This window comes from Corvus kubaryi, unplaced genomic scaffold (assembly GCF_017639235.1).
Source record: "Corvus kubaryi isolate FWS band 111438036 unplaced genomic scaffold, C.kubaryi_AGA036_p1.0 138, whole genome shotgun sequence".
Lineage (NCBI taxonomy): Eukaryota > Metazoa > Chordata > Aves > Passeriformes > Corvidae > Corvus > Corvus kubaryi.
In genome coordinates this window covers 20,479,671-20,501,386 of record NW_024580672.1, presented here as the reverse complement: position 1 = coordinate 20,501,386, position 21,716 = coordinate 20,479,671, and the positions used below count along the sequence as shown (strand labels likewise).

Genomic DNA, 21,716 nt, shown 5'->3' with positions numbered 1-21,716 from the left:
AAATGCAAACACATCCCAGTGACTCAGTGCCTGCTCCTGATCCACACAATCACAGCTTTCCTTGAAAGTGGCCTCCAGAAACGTCCCTTTGCTGTTGCACCTGAATACACCAGTTTTTGCATCCCCCCAAAAAAATTTTGCTTGGCCTAACGTACAAACTCTGACTATAGTCTGACATATTAAGGGAGAGAACAGAATGCCAAGTGCTTCGCCCAAGTCATGAGAAAATACAACTGCAAGTCAGAATTCTGCATTTACAGGTTCAACTCTACTCCCATTTTGCAATTCAGGCATTTCCTCTTATTGGAAGACTTTCACAGCACCAGGAGCCAAGGCTTTTCTTCTTCTAGTAAAGCCCTGCCTCTTACAGCACAAATCAGGCATTTGCAGTCTCAGGATATATTAGATGATAGAGATTAAGAAAGGTATTTTAAAAGACTAAATTAAAAAAACTATTAATCAATTATATCTCTTTGTACCATCTTGATCCTACTACAACTTTTACAGCTTCCTTCTTTATTAGATGTCAATATTACCCTCATATTAAATAAGCCAGAATTAGCTGATAAAACCAAACTATTTCAGCTTAAGGTGCTATTAAGTTTATTCTTCAGAACATGTAAATATTTATAGGGTTTAGTGCAGTTATATAAACTTGGAAAATATGCGAGATAGGCTTACAAGCATTTCTCGAAAACCAAGTCCTGTTTTCCTTAATTGCACATTTCCAGTGGCTTCAGAACAGCCAGATAGAAAAGTTCCCAAGGAAAATACTCCAGCAGCAGCCTTTATTTACTTCAGTATCTGACAGTTGTGGAGTACAGGCTGGCACAACCTGCTCAAAATGAAGTAGGCAAATTCTTTCAAGCAGAGTGATGCAGTTGTGACTATCTGGGGATTAGGGATTTCTGGGATTCAAGGAGGCTGCAATGCCACGCAACCAATGTGTTCTCCCATCCGAGCAGATTGCAAAAGGAAACACTTCATCTTAAGGAGGTACCTTGTGTGGGACAATGCTTTGAACTGCTTGGCAAGAGAAGGCAAATTTCTCCAACAACCAAGTTACACATTTTAGAAGTCAGAAGTCAAGACAGATCCTGCTATAGCATAAAACAGATGAGAGACAGAGCTCTGTGCTGCTTCTCTTCTGCTCCAGATACAACTGCAAGTGGTCTGTCATATATATGTTCTCATTTACTTGTCTAAGGACTAATCCTAAGATTGGTTTAAGTGTCAGCAAGTGAGAGGCTGATCAACTGACCCACTAAAACCTAATTCTGACACCTGTTAACAATCTCTGCTTCTTTAACACAGAGTGCTGAGGACCTGTGGCATTCTCTGGAGCTGAGTCAGCCCTCAGGCTCTTCCAGCTCTTCACCAGGGGTACATCAGGTGGCCATAAATGAAGTTTTATTGATACTAAGTGACTCACAATTTCAGCCTGGGAAGAATTTCTCCTGAAGAAAGGACTGCTTTGCAAGCAAATATGACACACCAACTGATAAAAAAAAGAGAGGGGTTGTCTGAAAAACCTTTATGGGCCTCTAACCACACCCTTCTGTTCCTTCTCCTCTTTTTTGATTTCCAGGGCCTCCCCTGTCAGTATCAGCACACAATCAATGGTAGATCACTCTCCAGGTAATGACACTGAGACAGAAACTTCTGTCTATTACGGTTTTTTTGATTCTTCAAGCTCAGCAACTTGCATCAGCTAAAAAAAAGAAATAAATACTTCCAAGAAGACATGTACCTTAAACTTGAAGCCATCCAATGCATGAGGGGATGACTATTGGCTATTCTTTTTTCCATGCAAACAGCTCTTCTCCTTACACAGGATCCATGTTGTGTGTTTTGAATGTATCATTACAGGACAAAGCAGCACAGATGTAAGAAAAACTGTTTAAAGACATCCTTATCCCTCTCCAATCTGTCAGAGGTATTCACACCCCTTGTTGCTTGCAGGGTTGTACCCTAAGAGGAGGCTGGACAGTGGAAAATCATTAAAGTCAATTATTAAAGTTAACCATCAGAGCTTCTAAGGCAAATTGAAATAACTGGTTTTAACTTGATCATTTATTCAATTATTTTTAGCATAAAATATCAGAGTGTTTAAGAAAAGCAGTCAAGAGACCAAAGTTAAAAGTGTGTTTCAGGAGATGATTTTCTGCCAAGGAATAAGGCAGGCAGTTTTCCTCAGTCTCAAAGATATACACACACAAATGTAAGGCGTTTGTGATAGGACAGATGCACAAGGCACAGATGACAACACACCAAGATTTCTTACTCAGGTGAGAGCTATGATCTTGCATCTCTGCTACCTGGCACAGCAGCCAAGTCATGCTTCCCACTATCCCGGGGGAACAGGGAAGGAGGCCAGGCTGTACAACACACAGCAGGGACTCTTCCCCTCCCAACCATCCCTACAGGCACCATCTGCCATCCCCAGCCGCAGCCAGAGTGGCAGGTCATCACCTGGCAGTGAGTAATCCATGCTGCACTTCCCTAAACACTTCAAGCCTAGACTGACACCAGCAAGGGAAGGTGCATGACCTTTCCTGGCCTCCAGCAGCTTGTTCCCACCCATACACTTCCCACTCCCTTATCACAGCACAGACAGAACCATCAAGGTTCAGCTGGACCATGGGTATGGTGAGGAGGCCAGTGTGAGCTTACTAAACCAGCAAAAAGAAACAAAACCCCCACACTCCCCACAAAAACATCCCCTAATCAAGCTTCATTTCAAACATCCCAGGAGAACAGAAAGGGGCACCTGGGACGACTCTGGGTGGCAGTGCCAGCTGAAAGCACCTTGTTTATGTCAGTGCCTTCAGGCTGCCTTTATAAATACTCAGTGAAAAGCCAGAGGCTCTGCAGGACACAGAGCAGGAGGTGCCTCTGTGTCTCCTGGAGCTGCAGGGCAGAGTGGGACACAGCCCAGCCAACTCCATACCAATGTCTGGACAGGGACTCTCCTTGCCCACAGGGCTTCTGAAGGCCTGGGTAACACATCTGACACTAGTTCAAAAAAGTAACAGGATAAAAAAAACCCTGTAGGAGAGATAAAGCAGTTGACAAAGGAAAAACTAAGCAGACATGGTGTAGGAATACTAGGAATGAACTAACAGTCCTTTTAAGGATGTACTGCAAAACAAGATTCATGACAGATTGCTCTAAATATTTTGGATTTGTTTAAGAAACATACTCTTAGCTGTTTCTTTCACAGAGCTAAGAAGAATGTGTGCCTACTTGATTTGGGAGGCACCATCCCCACAGGAAGGTCTGGCCCATGAGAGCAGTGTCCGCCCTACTGACCTGAACCAAGAGAAGAACACACTTTTCTCACAGCAGGTGATAAACACGTGGAGGAGAAAGGAAAAGGAGAAGAAATTCAGTTTACTTTTAATCTATGGGCTGTAGTTCAAGCTCAGGAGTTGAACTCATAACTCAAGAATCCCCAGCAGTGCCCTGCAGCACACACACTCTGCCAGCATCACTGTCAAATCCAGCCCTGAAGTGCCAGGAGAGGGGAAGCTCCAGGGTAACCCCCAAGCAAACTCTGGATGCCAGAGAGGTTTTACAGGCACAGCCATTCTCATCCATTTGTACTCCTTAAATCCACAGCCAGCTGGAACCAGCTTCACCAGGCCCCACAGCAACACTTGATTGTTGCACATGACACTCCCGAAGTCCCACAGGCCACCAGGACTCCCTGACAGTGCCTGCCACAGGTACCATGAGTTATAGAAAAGATAACAGAGTTTAATTTTAAATATATATCAGTTCCCTCTCCTAAGAAATGAGTCACCTTGGACTTCACATTAACCTCATCCTAGGACACGATGGTAGAAAATGCTGGTGTCATTGCAGAAACCATTTGTAATTCTTTGTAATTTAAACTGGCATTTGCAGGAAGCCAGGTTATCCGGGCACACTTACTCCAGTTTCTGCTAGGATTTTAATAAATTTTAACCACATGAATCAGTTTAAGATCTCATCTTTTTGAGAAAGAATCACTCAACAGACACATTCACTCTGAAAAAAAGCAAGCCAGTAAAAAAAACAACATTCAAGTACATTTGCTGGTGGAGTTTGAATAGGGGAATGCCACTAATCCTTCTGATTTGGAAGGAATACCCTCCATCAAGGAAACCATGCATGCTGAAAGGCAAGAGTTGCACTCATCACATTTCTTACAGCCTGGATTTGCAAGGAATGGAAGCCTTATTGACATGTTTACTTACTGAGGTGGGAAAAGTATTAATGGATGCCTGAACAGAACAAAAATAAAAAAATCCAAATACACACGCAAGCACCTTCTTAAATCTACTTGATACACATCTCTCTTCGTGTTTCAGCTAAAAAGAACAGATGTGGAAAAGAGTAGTCTGATATACGTTTTTTAATGAAACTTGACATTAAATTTAAAAAGCATTTTGTGCTGGAGTTAAGATGTGAAGAGGGAGTTCAACCAAACAGCTGTCCTAAAGTACAAGACATTTTCCTTGGTACCTTCTGACAGATAATATCTTCGAAGAGAAAAGAAAATAACCACTCTGCCAAGAATTCCTCCTACTCCTGCTCCTTTAATCTTTATTTTTAACTTCAGGGTTAACTTTAAAAGTTAACTTTTTAACATCTCTCCTACAAAAGATGGATTCAAAGCAAATGGACTCTCCACAACTGATTGAGCTTAAACTTGAAGGTTTTCAGTCTGAAGCTCCCAAATCCTAACAAGGCACCATCTGTCAGATGGAGCAGGACAACACACAAACTCTTGGTCCATCAATGTTCACAAATTTACTTGGCATGTAACATGAACTTGTCCTACTTTATAATTTTGCTTGGCTAAGGACTGACAAGTGTTCAGCTCAGCTAGAACCTCCCAAGAGCTCCAGCTGGAGAACAAACAGAACTCACTAAGTCACAGTAACCCACTTGATTTCAATGGTAAAAACAGATGCTTTGGGCAAAGTTATTCAATTGACAGTTAAATTGGTTTAAGTATGTCACACTAAGATCACCAGCAGAAATTGAGCTTCTTGCTTTAATGATTATTGGCTAAACTGGTGTACTTTTCCACCACAGACACACTACAGATACAACAACCAGAGACAAGCACAGGAGAATCCATGCAACTTCCATCAATCTTCCTAAGGTTATTCCTGTTACAGGGAGTGTTTGGGAAAATATGACATCTGTAATATGCAAAATGAAGTTCTGAGATGAAGGACTGATAATTAACAGCTTTGTTTGCTGGTTCCTGTCCCCCCATCATCCCTCTCCCCTAGGAGTATAGTAGGTGTTTGAGAAAGAAATCCGTGAAAGCTTTCAGCAAGCAGCAGTAACAATCAGCACGCAATTCCATCTGCATTCTGCCTTTCTCACAAAGATCCCTTCAAACCAAACCATTACTGCATTACAAAACTTCTATGAACACGGTTTTGAGGTTTATGTACAACTATATAGTCACAAGCAACATTAAATACTTGCAAACCCATGTTCTTAAATATAAATACAACCCTTCCCACACAGGTTAAATCAGAAAGTGTGAAATATTTTAAGTAATATTAGAATAGTCAAAAAATACCTCTTTTGAAAAACCAAAGGGAAAAAATACCCTAATATTTAATACAATTGCTATCAGAATGCAAGATAAATATTCTTGTAAGACATAGGAACAACCTCTGACAACTGACCCTCGGTATTCAATAACTTAAAAAATACTGCACAGAATTTCGGCTGTTCATTTCAGAAGAAAAAAAGCTTGTAAGGAACTGAAGGTATCAGGAAATACTGAGGCATCTCTTTCCAAAAGGAAGTGTGAATGTCTAACTATTCACAGAACACAAAAATAAACTCGAGTATTTATTAGCTTGGAGAAACCAAACACAGCATACCCACAAAAACACTTACACGTGATCAAATATGTTAAACAAAGCAGCTCCACTAATTAGTTCTTTGATTACAACAACCATGAAGTGACTTTGTGAAACATTAAGGAACAGCATGAGACATGCTAGTAGAGCCAGAGTTTCAAATGAAGTGTTTTACTCTAATAATAGTTGCGTATTTCAAGTGTTGAACCTGCTCGTATGCTGGGGCACACGATATCTGCTTCTGGGAAGCTACAGCACAAAAGTTAACTCACAAGGTCAATAACTGAAGAAAACCTTGCTCTCACATGGCTCTGTTCTTTAACAGCACTGCGAGAATTATCCAACATTTCCTTAGGAAAGCACTAAAATACAGAACAAAATTGGTATTTGAATGTTTTTTGAAGCAGCTGACTAAAAAAATACTTTCAGAAAGCCTGTAAACATTTACAACACACTATGTGTATTAATACAACATTATTACTTTCAAGGTCAGTATTACACATGCAGTTTCTTGGAGCTACATATTTTGGTGTTATTTTTAACATCTGACAGAGCATCTTGTACTGTTGCAAGCTCTACACTGTTTACAAATACTCCCAAGCTGCAGCTGCTGACTCTACAGAGCATGTCTTCCCATAGCAAAAAGAAGAGTAATTTTAATTATCCAGTAAGGGCACTTTTTACAGTACTATATGCACTCATGTTCTGTAGATTAGCTTTGTAATTTTTCCACCTTTTAACAATTACATGGAACAAGAAGATTTGGTTACAAGAATATCCATTTCTACAAAAGGTCAAAAAAGTCCAAGTACACTTGAGAGACACGTCTAACCCTGTTCAGATTATGGATGAACTTCACAGCCTCTCTTAGCAGGTGCTATTTCAGGAACCTCTACATTTGGCTTACTTTTTAAAAAGGAAATGCAGAGATAAAAAAAGCTGGTTTGAAATTAAATGCCAAGTTTCTGTTTTAATTCTTCATTCTCCCAAAATACTTAACCATGGGCTCAAGAGCAGAATGTAGCAGTAAACAACTTACCGACACAAGCATTTAGGAACAGCCAGTCAGTCTTTTTCATTCTATTTTTTATTTGCTTTAGTTTTTTGAAGTCAACTTCAAGCTCCTCCTTGCTGCCAACAGCTCCAGCCAATTCAATTCTTTGGAAGTCCATTTTCACATCAGATTCCCGTTTGGTTGTCGGTGGAGATCTTCTTTGGCTATTACCACTACTACAGCTGCCTCTCCACCGAGCCCTGTCTTGCTCATTTATGATGGAAGAAGCCTCTTCTGTGTCTGCCAGTTCTATTGCTTCAATGTTGTTGGGTCTGGGGTGGTCACATACAACACATTTCCTGGCCTTGGCCCAGTTTTCATATGTACAAACAGAACAAGTCCAGTGCTGAGCCCTTGTGTTTAGTTTATTTCTGTCATTGTATTCCTCACATGGATCCACGGAAAAAGGGACCAGTCTGGAACCGGAGCCTGAAGACTGAGGAGACTCCGTGGGACTCCTGGTCCTGCGCTGAGACAAGCACTGGGTACACCTTATAGCTCTTGGCCAGTTCAAGTACGTGCACATGTGGCACGACCATTTATTTGCACTTTCCATACTGTAGGATGATTTAACCCTTGGTCTTGCACTAGAATCTGGGCATATCAAAGGACTGCTCCCTCCTTCAGTGCTCGTAGGATCCCAGTCCCTACCGATGTCACTGGAACCACTCTTGAAAGGATCTTCTGTGATAATTGTTCCACTGGGTCTCTGGGCACGACACATGGTGCACTTGATTGCAGAAGGCCAATTCTCATATGTACAATACTCACAGGCCCATTTAATTCCACGCTCTGTCATCGTGCACTTCTTGAAATGAACTGCGGCGGGCAGAAAGCTGACGGGTCAGAACACACCATCAGTACACAGTGCCAGCAAAGGAGCTGCTCAACACAACAAATTAATGAGATTTAACCCAGTGGATATAAAAATCAGGCTGGGCAAACAGGCAGTCTATTTTTCTCGGTATTATTACAACATCTAGGGGGAGTAAAACCACTACGAAAAGGGTAAGACTTGACCTACCAGTATTTTACATGCAGAATTCAGGATTTACTAGTGCAGAAATGAGAAAAAAACCTCAGTCCTGCATTTCTGAAACTCCTCAAATTTGCACAGAGACTTCCAAACAAATTCAGAATATGCATTAAGCACTGAGAATACTGGAGAAGAGACCAATACAGCTACAGAAACAAGTTATAAATATTAAATTATTAAAATAAAACTCAGTATGAATACAGCAGTACAAGAAAAGGAACACAAAGTCTAGGTCCTGTAACATCCTGTAATAGACCTTACAGGATTTGGAAGGAAGGAGTGTATCAAGTGGGCAGTTACACAGTGAGTAAGCAGCTCTTTCAGAAAAGGAGGGTGTTGGAATTTACATAAAATGCTTATAATTTGAATTTTGTATATAATAATTTTATAAATGACTAGGTCTTGACTGGACATCACCCATATCACTAGTGTTACAAAGTGAAAATGCCACTTGAAAGCAAGCACAAGCTGTATGTGGTGGTAGGCTAAGACGGTATTTTCAAGCTACAAATTCAGATTTCAACCCAATTCCAACTCACTTTTTCTCTAATGAAGAGGGGATTCTGTCTTCATGCTGGCTCAGACCTTTTCTTCAGATTGCCAAATATGAAGGATGAGACTAAGCAGATAACTATTCCTGTAAACAAAATGAAAACAGACTCATTATAGGTTTCCTACTGGACCTGAGTAACCAGAAAGTTAATTATTAAATGCCACACCTATTCCAATCCCAATTTACTTGGTTAAACCCAGTCATGACCTGCTGAGGCCAAGAGAGACCGGTTACAATAAACCAGTATTTATAAAAAAACAGTCACCACACAAGTGGTCAATCTGCTGAAGTAAAGTAAGTAGATCCAAGCAACAAGTTCACACCAAAACATCCATGAACACTCTTACTGCAATCAGAAACCTAGGATGGGGAAGGCAGAAAAAGCTTCGTGTAGAGAGTGTAGTAGAGGGAAAGGGTGAGGCAGGTAGATAAAGGACAAATAGACAAACATACACAGCATTTCCTCCCTTACCCCAGAAGAGTTACCCAGCTTGTAAAATTCAACAAAGTGCTGGTTTTAAGAATGCAAAACTGATTAAATACAAACTCATCACATCACTGGACCGACACTTCTTGTTTATCATATTGCAACTCTCTCAGCTAACGTAACCACCCAGAGCCTAGGAAACTGAAACTTGCAAGCTGCACAACAGGATTAAATTCAAAACTAGATACATCAACCCAAAAATTAGTTAATACCTCTTCCCCAATTAGCCAGTGTTTTACAAGTTAGTACATTCTTCACTGAAATACCTTCACCCACACCTTGCTCTGCTAAGGCACAGCTAAAACGTCTACTTAAATTTGTCACCCTTATTCCTACTATCTCCTCCTGAGGACTCCAGCACAGAACATGGGTTTTTTCCAAGAGCTCAAGTGATCTATTGACCAGATCAGGTGGCTGCATGAATGAGGGCCTATCGCATGGCCAGGACAGAGGAGAGGGCAGCACTATCCTTTTCCATAGCGATCCATATTTATGCTGCATGAAAGCAGAGGAGCAATCAGGAACACAGGAAGCTCTCTCATAAAGCTCGGGTTCCACAGGACTGGTTTGAACAGCCTGCAGAGCACTTCACTCCCACCTCTACGTTATAAAACTGTGTCAGACTGAGGAATGTGCTGAAAAGGCAATTAGATTTCCTGCTGCTTCCCCTCCACCATTCCTGACAGATGTCCATGCCCATTTATAATCGGGAAAAAAGAAGTGGGATCATACTAGGCTCCCCATATCTGTGATAAAGTGAAAAATACATACATATCTACAGGAGAACATGAAATTAATTTGATTTTACTAAAGGTGACTTTACAAAGAAGACTTTTTGGGAACTTTAAGGAAAAAAGGTTTCTCTACTTTACTAAAACACCTCCTATATGAGTACACTAGACATGAGGTTTATCTACTCCATTTGGTCAAAGCTTTGCCCCCAATTCCCAAAATAGGGTTTTTAATTACTTTCTTAATAAGCTTATTCTCTCTAGCAACAGTAGAGTTTTTTTAGGAATTAATGTTTTGTAGTTAGAAACACAGGAGAGTTGAACATGGTTTTCAGAACAGAGAAGGCAGAAGAACACTGCCTGTGCACCTGCCCACTGCCACCAAGAGATTGTGCCACCAAGGACCACCAAAAGTGGCTGTCCCAATACTCCAGTGCTTGAGAATAATTCCTACTGGAGCAGAAGCTGGTGTGGCTGGAGTAGGTGATGCTTCCCATTAAATCCATAAACAGTGTGTGATGGGTATCTGTAACTGTAAATGGTTTCTTCCCTGCCCTAGTTTGTAAAGCCTTAAACAAAGCAGTTCCCACTGCAGACAAATCCCAACCCACATTTGGGATGGGGCATGAAAACAAGGCATCATCTGTTTTAGTGATATTAAGACTGGGAAAGGAGATTGGAGCTCAAGTTGTAAAGCAGCTGGCTGCAAAAACAACCTAAACACGTACTAGATACTACTTAGAAAACTAAATAGCTCAGGACATCCCACATTACAGGAAAGCTTTCATACATATCACAAGATCAGCTTTTTAGCTGCAATTATCTTCTCTGGCCCTTAGAAAGCAGATGCTCTCAGACATAATTCTTAGAGAGGCTGAGTACCTGCAGTTTTGAAAGCCTCTGAGATATGAGCTCACCACCTCCGAACACGAGGCCTCGGGTTATTATGAAGTAAAGAATATAAAAAGGCTCAATAGAGCAATGCAATCTCTCTTCCTTGACAGCTCTGCCAACACCAAGTACAGCGAGGAAATTCAGCATTGGGAGGTTTTTTACTGTTTTACTGCTTTTTACTTGGTCTGACCTCCAATTCTACCCACCACTGTACCTACCCATGGATGGGACTGGTGTCTGGCAGGAGCACAGTTAAGAGGTCAGAGACACCAGACCAATCCAATTCTGTTTTCATCAGGGACTGCAGTGACAGGACAAGGGGAAGTGGCTTCACACTGAAAGGGAGTAGATTTAGATTAGGTATTAGAAAGAAGTTGTTCCCTGTGAGGGTGGTGAGGCCCTGGCACAGGGTGCCCAGAGAAGCTGTGGCTGCCCCTGGATCCCTGGAAGTGTCCAAGGCCAGGTTGGACAGGGCTTGGAATAACGTGGGACAGTGGAAGGTGTCCCTGCCCATGGTAGGGGATTGGAACAAGATGAGCTTTAAGGTCCCTTCCAACCCAGACCAGTCTGTGATTCCATTATTTACTGGTGATAACAGCATCACCATCCAGCCACAGCAGTTTGAAGCTTATTACATTTTTTTCCAATTACTTCTTTGACTCTGTTTTCAAGTTAACTTGTTATTTTAGATTCCTCACAGAGGAGAAGCTGAATCATGGAGTGCCTCCTCTGACAGAGAAATAGCAACACAGTGACTGTGAAGTGCAGGTACATGCCTTTATGTCCAAAAAGCATGAGCAGACAAGAAATTAAAACCCACAAAACTTCAAACAAATTCCAGCTGATCAGTTTATACAGTGTGCTGAATATCTTCTGGACACACTTGTAGAGTAAATCAATGCACTGAAGAGGAAAATATATTAAGTTCTGATAAATAAGGAACAAACAAACAAAAAACCCCAAAACCTTATCAGATAACCTTTTTACTACACAAAGTCAGAAGTAAAAGGTGAACTAGAATAATCAGAAATTTGTCTTTTGCTTTGTTTCAACTTTCAAGAATATTCTTCTTTTTAGGTGCACAAGAAAACACAAAAAAAGCTCACAGAAATTGGGAAGAAACAACAAGGTTCTCAAATACCACTCTCATGACAGGATATATTACACTCCCCTCAGTATAATTATTCGCTGTGTCCAGAAGTTGTTTTTCCACTGGCTCAAACAAGGAACAATATGGAGCTCCACTTCATTAAACGATCAAGCCCTCCCTGTAAACAGACCAGATGCTGATTTAGACCAGTCTACACTGCGGATTTTTTGCTGGGATGGTGCTGGCATCTGTGCTGGCTGAAACCTTACATAATTACACTGATCAAATCAGGGTTCCCACCTCAAACTCATTTTGTTCATGTGTACAGATTTTCAAATAAAACTGCTTCTGTATTTTCAGGGGGAAAGGGAGCTCAAGGTGCCAGCTTCAGCCTTCAGTAAGGCTTGCAAGGTAAAGCAAGAATCACCCTCCTTCCTCCCATGTAGCTGCCTCTCATAGGCTGCTCCAAAAAGAAAGGCAGGCTGGTTTCTGTATTTTAAAAACACTAAAGCAACTTTTCAGATGAACAAAATAAGCAGAAGTATCTTTTTCGGAAAACGAGGGATCTCTATAACCAAATGCAGAATCTATTAATTCAGCACTTCAGGAGTACAGAAGTAAAGCCTTTCACAAATCCTAGCCTAATTTTCCAAGGTGGATATTTACTGACTTTCTTCTCTTACCTTACCAAAATTACTTACTCTACCTTCAACTATTTGCTCTTCTTTCTCAATAATTCAGTATAAGGCTCAACAGATCAGTATATTAAAAGCAGAAAGCTTGAACTTGGGCTCCTATAATCTGATGGGAACTAACAATAAGCTCTGTTGTCATCCTTGCAAATTAATTTTAATAAAATTAAGAACCCTGACCTCGTCAATGGAACAAACAGATCACATCAGCACTGAATCTGGAAGCTTTGCAATAGTATCTACACATTATAATAAAGAATGGAAAAATTATTGCAAAGCCACAACATAGAAGCATTTTCTGTATTAGCCTGAACTCACTGAAGCAAGGAATTAATAAGCAAGCATAGTCTGCCTTGGTTGTTAGGACAGTTCTTTAAAAAGGCAAGGATTCAGTCCCAAACAGAGCAGCAAAAGGGAGAAAATACTCTGTCATCTCAGCAAAAGAGCACTGAAATAATTTTCCACAAGCTGCTCTGTGAGGTGGGGGTTTTACTTCGGAAATGTTGATTTCCTTAAAGAACACCAGCTGGCTGTTTGCAGTGCAGACCGCAGGAACTGCACCCAGACTGCAGCAGCCACAGAACGCAGAAACCCCCGTCTCACCAGACACAGATTCAAGCAGGATCGGGAGGCTTTTGTCAAACTGCACCATCCTCCCATCCTCATGCCAGCAAGAGCACTGCTCCAAAATACACATGGATCACCTCTGGCTCTCCAGAGGAATGGAGCTGTTCCTCTGCTCCCTCCAACACCGGCAGCAGGGACAAGGCTCCTGCCTCAAGAGAAGCATCACCCAGTTAAGACTGGCATAAATCTCAATTCCATTAAAGACCAAATCACTCCCATGCACATCACAACACAATCTACAAACTACGGCATTAATGGTGCATGAGAAAAGAAGAACTGAAAAGATTTTAGTTATAACTGAGTAGCTATTTACAATCTAGTATGTTAAGTGACTTCTAACATTTTCTTCACTTTTGATAGTACAGATCACCAAAAATACTCCCTTATTGCAGATTTTTCGGTACGACCTGACTCACTACCTAAAACTCTTCATCTTGTAAGTGGGCAATGAGTTAAAATCCAGGAGAACTGAGCTCTCAAAAAGAAACACAGTGCAAGAAACACAGTTCTCTTAACCAAAAAAAGCAAGAAAGTAAGAATTAACTTCTGAACATATTCAGAAGTCTGTTCATTGGTGAATTCAGATGGGTTTCATTTACATAAAATTAATAAAAAATTGTTTTCATTCTGCTTTATGGATTCGTATCTCATTTCAAAGCGTCTTAAATCTACTTTATTAGGTATTTATGGTATTCAGAAAAATTACGCTGATTTTGCTTCAGCTTTCTTTTCAATATTCTATTCACACTTCCAACCCAACTGCTGACTTTTCAAAAGCAAAAGAATTTATATGCAGCTTTAATGCAAGAGGATGTCCAATTTTGCTAATGCTCTATGCAGTAAGAAGGAAAACATTTGGGAGGTTTCACATCTTTGGAGACATCTGAAATACATGATTGACAATGAACTTTATGATTAGGTCTACAGCCTAATGTAAACGGACACTTCTGCAAAAGCTGGAAACTCATCACAGAATTAACAGATATTTGAGAATAGTAAACATTTTCTCTTTCTGCTGTTTTTTTTTTTATTTGAATGTTTATCTCTTGAAGCATTTCTGTGCTCTTAGCCACTACAGTTAACCCTCTTGTGTAACTTGCACAGTGCAAGTTTGCATTTTATTCGTTACTCATCTCAAATGGGTCAAACTCCATATAGCTCTATTAAATCTGTGACTAAAAGATAGGCAAATCTTTACTGCTGAAAACAACCTATAAAAACCCCGTGGCAGCAGCTTGCAGATCAGTTCTTTTTCTTTTCAGGGTTGCTTTTTTGTTTTATTTTAACCTCAATTAAAAGTGAACGACTGTCCAGATGAGATGTTACTGCACATTAGGATGGACTAAATACGACTGACTACTTAGAAACCAACACCATTTGGGCAGATCAACAGTTACATAATGCACAGCATCTCCCACACAATACTAATCAAAACCCAAGCAAAATGACTTAAAATAATGAGCTGTGATAGAACATTTGCATAAATACAGCCACCTGCATTTAATGAATTTGCCCACGAACAGCAACAGATGAATACTGAGTTAAGATCTACAAGAACATACACAACAACAGAACTGTTAAAACTTCAGTTTTAAAAAGACACTAGCCTTGGACAAAGTACAGAAGTTGAACAAGATGTTTCTTTATAAAAAGTGAGGTCAAATACAAAAACAGTTTATCTGTGTTTAGACTGTGCCTCAAACACCAGACCCACTTTTGTTTAGCTCTCAGCCATCCTCACACACAAGGAGGAAAACCAGATGTCACGCTCTGACTGAAAACACACTGTGGAGTCAGACATCAAAACTCTGAAACACTTAAACCTGTCCAACAGCAGGAACATTACACCAAGACTCGTACATTTTCTAGTAATTATCCCCTGGACCTCCTCAATACTGGCTGACAATAAATTAGAGGAGGGCTACACACACAGTCACCATTTGGAGGAGGAAAACCACCTGCCTCCAAATGAAGCACGGACACACACACTCAGCATCCACTACTGGGCAGTTTGCTCCAAATTAATGGCAAGCCACATTCAGATACAGCTAAGGACTGCCTTCAATACATGCATTTGCAATTGGAATACATTTAAGGCAAGTCCCAGTTCAAGTGAGCCAAACAAACCACACTCATTTTATTTATCCAGTTCTTCCTAAGATCCTGGCAAGGCAGCAAAGTATCAAAAAGAGGGAAAAAGAAAAAATAGAAGCAAAAATGCTACAATCACAGCACACAAAATCCACTAGTGCGGATGCTGCTGCTTAACACAGTGCAAAGAACTAGTGTCAAATATCACAGGGAAAACAAATCCAAACTCCTTCTAGAGACAGAGTTATACCAATTTTTTTAATAACTTTTTTTTTAACCGTATGATTAGTAATCTGTATTTTGGTCATCATCCATATCTCTGAGTTAATCACTGCAGAGTACTCTGCACTGCTGGAAAGTTTCAGAGTAACAGCTCTAAAGCAGTAATAACAGGTTCTGGGGTGGGAGTAAGTTTCTACTGAAGGCAACACTGAACAACCTTCTTTTAAGTAAACCCTTTAAAAGCCATGCGGTGACAATTCTTTTTATCCCTGCCAAGCTAAACAGTAATGGAGAGGTCAAAAATAAAAAGTAAATAGCCCAGAAGCCCATCTCAGCCCTTCAGCAAGATAAAAAGAGCTTCTCAGCAGGCACAAAGTAAGGGGAAGCCTTCCCAGGTAAAACCTAAACCCACCAGCCCATCTGTCAGACATCGTCAATGATGACCAGAAGCTGTTCGGATGCCAGGACTAAACACTCCTGACTTACCAGGGCAGTGAGAACCAGTAAAAACCAAAAGTATATACTCAACACTTCTTGAATCCAAGACCTGTAGATTGAGGCTGAAATAACAGCAAGGAATAAATATGCCAGCTGGCTCTACGGGTCCCTGCTTAGATACTGGGAAGATGAATGGAGACTCAAGGAATACTTTCAAGCCCATTAGCCTGAGAGAAGCACAAGGCAAGCTCTCACCGTGCACTTACAGTCCTCACAACCACAAAAAACAACATTCTCTCATAACATAACAAAGCAAACTTCCTAATTTTGCTGGAATTATACAGAGTTATGAGATTTATGATAGAAGCTTTTCTTCCCAGATAATCAACTGTATATGCACCAAGAGCCACACAGTTTTCAAATGAGTGCACCTATAAAAGTGGGTGTAAATTCAAAGCCACAAAAGATTACCTGATCAAAATAGTTCCAATCCAGTGAGGGGGAAAAAAAAACCAAACCAAAAAACCCCCCAGATCATGCAAGCTTATTCTTCCTTCCAGAGTCACATAAATCATGGTTCTGACAGTTTTCTTTAGCTCAGGAACACCAACTCCTGAATATCTAGAAGCTACCAATAAAATCAACATACCTTACCGAAGTTTCTTAATGCCCACAAACTCCTAAGTAACCCCAACTTTCTCTGTTTTATTAAAACCAGCTTCTCAGGACCAGATGCTAAATCCAATTGAAGTCAAAGAACCACATGGAGGATTTTTAAACCTTAATGTTAGATTACAGAAGTAATGGCAAACATAACCCAAATAAAACAGCACCACATCTTGGCTTCTGGCACAGCAGAAGGGAGGAGAGGAGGAAAGGACTGCAGCCTCCTTGCTCACAAGTCACAGTTCCAGACACAAGTCCTACTTACACACCCTATTTACACTCCCCAAAGCAGACACAGGTCCATCCTTCCAGTCTCCCATTCCCTGGACAGCAGGTTACATGTCTGGTTTTCTCTTTATACCTAGTTCACAGTACTTCGAGTATTTTCAGCTCAGTTCTGAATTTAACCTTAAATGCTGTGTCTTCTCCAGCATTTTTCTTAGAAGTAGTAACTGTCCTTAATTTAAAATTTGCAAGCCATTCTCAGCAAAAAGCAATCCAACTTAGTAGTGTTGGGGAGGATGGAACAGGAAAACCTTGGAAATATGATTGCCTGACAAAAGATTTTGGGAATATGAAAACTACAGGCAACATCGAAATGAAAGCCACTTTTGAAATACCAGGTCTTAGTTACTGAACAACTAGAAAACAATGGTATGGCCACTGAAGTAATCCCCTCTTGATGAAACAATACCCTCTGCTTGCAAACAGGTCCAAGGGTCAGAGCAGACCCTACTAGCTCAGCAGAAGGGGTCCAAAGAGTAGTTTTTAGAAGTTAAGATGTAACACTCTATGGTAATATAAGGACTCTTATAGGCTGTATGTAAATGCTATAGGATTTGTATCTTGTATTAGATTGGTTAGTGACAATTAGAATATTCAGTACAGAAGATGATTTATTGTATTGTAACCAGGACTTCAGACATTCTCACTTCTGATTCTGATTCTCACTTCTCTATTCCTCTCTTCCACTTCTACTCTTACTTCCACTCTTGCTCTTACACCCTCTCTCTCTCTCTCACCTGCTTACTCTCTTGGGCCTGCTCAGAGCTGAGTCTAGCAGCTCTGAGCAGTGCCCCAATACCCACGCCCTTTACAATAAACCGACTGTGTCCCAAGACCTGCCTATAGAGATCTCCATCCGTCTCCGTCCCGACCGAACCCACCCGTAACCTACAAGTAGACATAACAAAAAGCAAACAAGCAAGCAAACAAAAAACCCAACAACAAACCACGCAGTAGTATCCTTGTCTTAAGAACATGCAGAACAGATTACATCAGGACAAACCCAAATAACCAAAGGGAAAAATGCCAACTTAATTATATCTCCTGTACAGTAGAAAATGCAAAAGGGCTGCAAATTTGGCTGCTTCCTAGGCAAGATGCTCTGCACATACCAGTCACTACCAATCTTTCCACTGTATTACCTCCCCACATTCCTTCTAAAAAACCTACTATTCCTTCTGCTTTCTTGAACCAGGGACTCCGCATCAGCCCTCTCTTGAAGACAGCTCCCTCTTCAAACATCACTGCCCTCATTCCCTGCTCCATCCCCTCCACACCTCCCTTCTCCCTGGTCTTCACCAAAGTGAGTTGCTGCATAAATGGGACATCAGCACAGGAAAAAAAGTTGTTCTGAAAAATTCCAGGTGGACACAACTCCAGTTTGACTACAGAGCTCCTCAACACCTGCCTGTGCCACAAAAGAAGGAAATGCAAAATCATAAATATTATTATAGATTAACATGTTCTCAGAACTGCTGTTGAAGTACTACAGTTCTTCTAAAGCACGTTAACTGGTAGACCCCGAAGAGGTAATTCTTAATCTTGCACTTAAGAAAGTTCCAAAAGAATTAACTACATAGAGCAGCTGTGCTCCAGCCACTGATGATGCAAAAATGAGCACAGTCACAATCCTGTGCAAGATGAAGGAATGACAGCTACACAAGAAATGCTATGAAAAGTACCAGGAAAGTGTCTGGATTCCAAATGTTTGAAATCTTAATTTGAAGACAGACATTTTCTTTTTAAGGTGTAACAAATTCCATTCAACTGACATTACAAAGTTACAATTATCTATGTCATTAAACTGATTTTACCAAACTATGCCTTCTGACAAGGGAAATGGCAAACTCTTCATCAGCTGCGTTGGAAACAAACTCTCTTTTCAATTTTCCCTTGTTTCCCTATTCATACATAGTACTATTTAAAAAAATAAAAAATTAAGAACTCTGTTACAGCTAAGCCAGCCATTTTCAGCTGCCAAACTAAAGTTTAGTTCCATTTTAGTACCAGGAGACTGGGGATCATAATTCATGCAGTTAAACTGAGGATTACTTGTTGACATCAATTTTGAACAGCCCGAAATAACCCAGTCTTCAAATTTTGGGGGGAGGAAAGGGCATGAGATTACTAAGAGAACTGGCAGTAGCAGTTTAAATGCTTTGCTGTGATTAGCAGAGAGCACATCACGACAAAGAGTGTATTGATCTGAAGTTGTGCTAGAACTGATATGCCAAAGAGAAGCTGGAAAGAGAACCATTAACACCCAAGTTAATACCACATGAAGGAGCCGGTAAATCTCGCTTTAAAGTGCCTGAGAGAACATTTGATTATTTGATTGACTGTATTAAAAATAACTCCCCATTCAATCAGTAAAGTATTTCCAACTTACACTTTTGACTTATTTACAGATCCTTCTTGCAAAGGGCACCAAAGATGGGTGGGAATTCCCATCCCTGAGGAATTTACAGGTCAGACAACATACAATGAGAATGGCCATACACAAAGCTAAAAATGTCCTCTTGACCCATTCTGAGCTGGAATTAGTCTCTAATTAAAGTCACGCTTCTGTGATGAAACCCGTTGATGCTTTTATGCCACTCAGCATTCCAATTACATTAATATTTGTAATTATACTTCTGAGAAAATGCTAATGGACACAACTCCACAAGAACAGATCACAGCCTCACCGGTGTCACCCCCACCTGCCCGTCCTTTCTCAAAGCACCACAAGGAAAGTAAAGGTAGCAACTTCTCTTTCCTTTAAGAGAACTACACTACATAATTAGAGTTGAGTTTCAAAAACCCCACGAAATGCTTTCCCATCCAAAAGCTTTATTCTCTTTGAATGCTGTGACAGACCTAAACCAGAGGTGATCTTTTACATATGACACGCCAGACTCCACATGCTGAGACACCAACTCAGCTTAGCCTTCGGAAGAAGGCCAGCAAAAGAGCTCCAGAACACCTCCTGCTGCTCACCTGTTTCCCCCTCTCTGAGTAACCACTGAAAAAGGGGGGAGAAAAAGAAATAAGCCTTATCAATCTCTTCTGTGGTCACCACAGACCAATAAGCAGACGGAAAAACGAAACTAATTACAACAGATCTCTCCTGAACTACTGTTAAAAGGTTCTGCTCACACCAGAACAAACTCTAAGAAGAGAAAGAGGGAGTTACTACACAGAAGACATCTCACCTTTCAATTTTTGCACCAACAAACGCATCAAAGGACTAACCTCACATGCCAGCTCCACCACTTGTGACACTGCAGGCAGCTGGTGAGCAGAGACTGTTCAAGCACAGCACAAAGCCCGTCAAACAACGTTTGTTTACTACATCAACCCCCAAGAATTCCAGAAAAAGTTGTCATTATTGCCATCGCTGAAAGTCACCGTGGCAGCAGAAAGTTCTCAGCAGCCGGGCTGTGCCAGCCGTGTAGGACACCCGGATTCACCTCCTCCATCATTTCTCCCACCCGCTGCTCCCAAGGGAGCGGTGACTGCTGTGGGGACAGGCTGATTCTGTCACTCCCAAGGAAGGACTCACAGACACATCCAAAGGACTCTCAGACACATCCATGACCTCCGCAGACAAGTTTATCTCATCCTGCCAGGAAGCTGCTGCAGTCTGGGACCGTGAAGGCAGACAGAGAGGCGCGGGCAGCACGGATTACCAAAGCCTGCCTCGCTCCTTAATCCAACTTTCCTAATTTTTGTTTAGACTTCGGTTCCAAAAGACGAGCTCGATTTTGAAATACTTCTCACACTGCACTTTACTTCTGATAAAGCATCGACAATACGTGATCACAGAATGAATCACAGAATGGTTTGGGCTGGAAGGGACCTTAAAGATCATCTTGTTCCAAGCCGCTGCCATGGGAAGGGGCACCTTTCACTATCCCACGGTGCTCCAAGCTCTGTCCAACCTGGCCTTGGACACTTCCAAGGATGGGACAGGCAATATCAGGGAAGTTCTGCTACCCAAAATCCACAGACACAACCCATCACTCCCATCACCTACTCCACCACCGCTTGGAGATCGACACAGGCACATCCGAACACGAACAAAATCAAACCAGGAGGGTGGGAAGAAGTGGGAGGGAGGCAGCACAGGCATGATCTCACCCAGGCACACCGAGGCACCACAGCCCGGGGTCCGGAGCAGCAGCCACCGAAGAAAAAATCCGAGTTTCCTGCCTTTGTACCGAGGCTGTGCCAGCCTGCCTTCCCTCAGCAAACCGTTCCACGCGGGACACCGATCCCAGCGGGATCCCGGGCCGCGCCAGAGGCGTCTCCTTAGAGCCCCCACGACCCTGCAGCGGGTCCCCGGCCGGCTCTGGCTCAGCTCGCCCCCGTTCCCCCCCGCGCCCCCCAGTCCCGCAGGGCTGCCCGAGGAGGGCAGTGAGCGCCCAGGGGCTTTACCTCTCCGCCGGGATCCGTCCCTGAGGAACACGCTCGGAGCACTGGGAGCCGCCTGCGCCCCGCGCCGCCCCCCCCCCCCTCCCGCGTTCCCCCCCCCCGCTCACGACATGGTCTCTCCCGAGGCGCCGCGGCTGCCGCGACCGCGGGCACTCCCACTCGGCGCGGCGGGGGGGGGGGGGAGGCTCTGCCCGCGCTCCTCTAATGGCGGCGGCCGGAGCAGCCCAAAGCAAAATAAACCCCCGCACGGCCGAGCCGCACGTCAGCGCGGCCTGCCGCCCTGCGCGCCACCCATTGGCTGGGCCCGCTCCTGCCTTCCGCCAATCGGCGGGCGGCTCTTTGCGCAGAGCGGTGATGTCATCGCTGCCGCGGGGTGTCGCGCGCAGGGTGGGCGCCAGGGGGCGCCGCCCGGCCCGGCCCCTCAGGGCGGGTCCCGGGGGACCTTCGGGAGCGGTTCCGCGCTGCCCCTTCCCGGCCCTTCCCGGCCCTTCCCGCTCCCGTTCCCAGACATCCCGCTGGACCCTTCGGCACCCTGCGGCCCTTCCCGAGCCAAACATG

General features: G+C 42.5%; 1 protein-coding gene across 2 annotated transcripts in view; it reads right to left on the bottom strand.

Moving 5' to 3' along the window:
- Positions 1-21,385, bottom strand: part of ZRANB1 (zinc finger RANBP2-type containing 1) — a 41,458-nt gene extending 20,073 nt beyond the window's left edge. Inside the window, exons 1-3 of one of the 2 annotated variants that reach the window (XM_042019557.1) lie at positions 21,162-21,385; positions 8,506-8,603; positions 6,916-7,812 (exon numbers count right to left, since the gene is read on the bottom strand). In XM_042019557.1, the coding sequence (XP_041875491.1) occupies positions 6,916-7,729 (814 nt within the window). In that variant the 5' untranslated portion in view covers positions 7,730-7,812; positions 8,506-8,603; positions 21,162-21,385. The remainder of the gene's footprint in view (positions 1-6,915; positions 7,813-8,505; positions 8,604-21,161) is intronic. The other variant, XM_042019556.1, reaches the window with a different exon arrangement.
- Between the last annotated feature and the right edge of the window lie 331 nt (positions 21,386-21,716).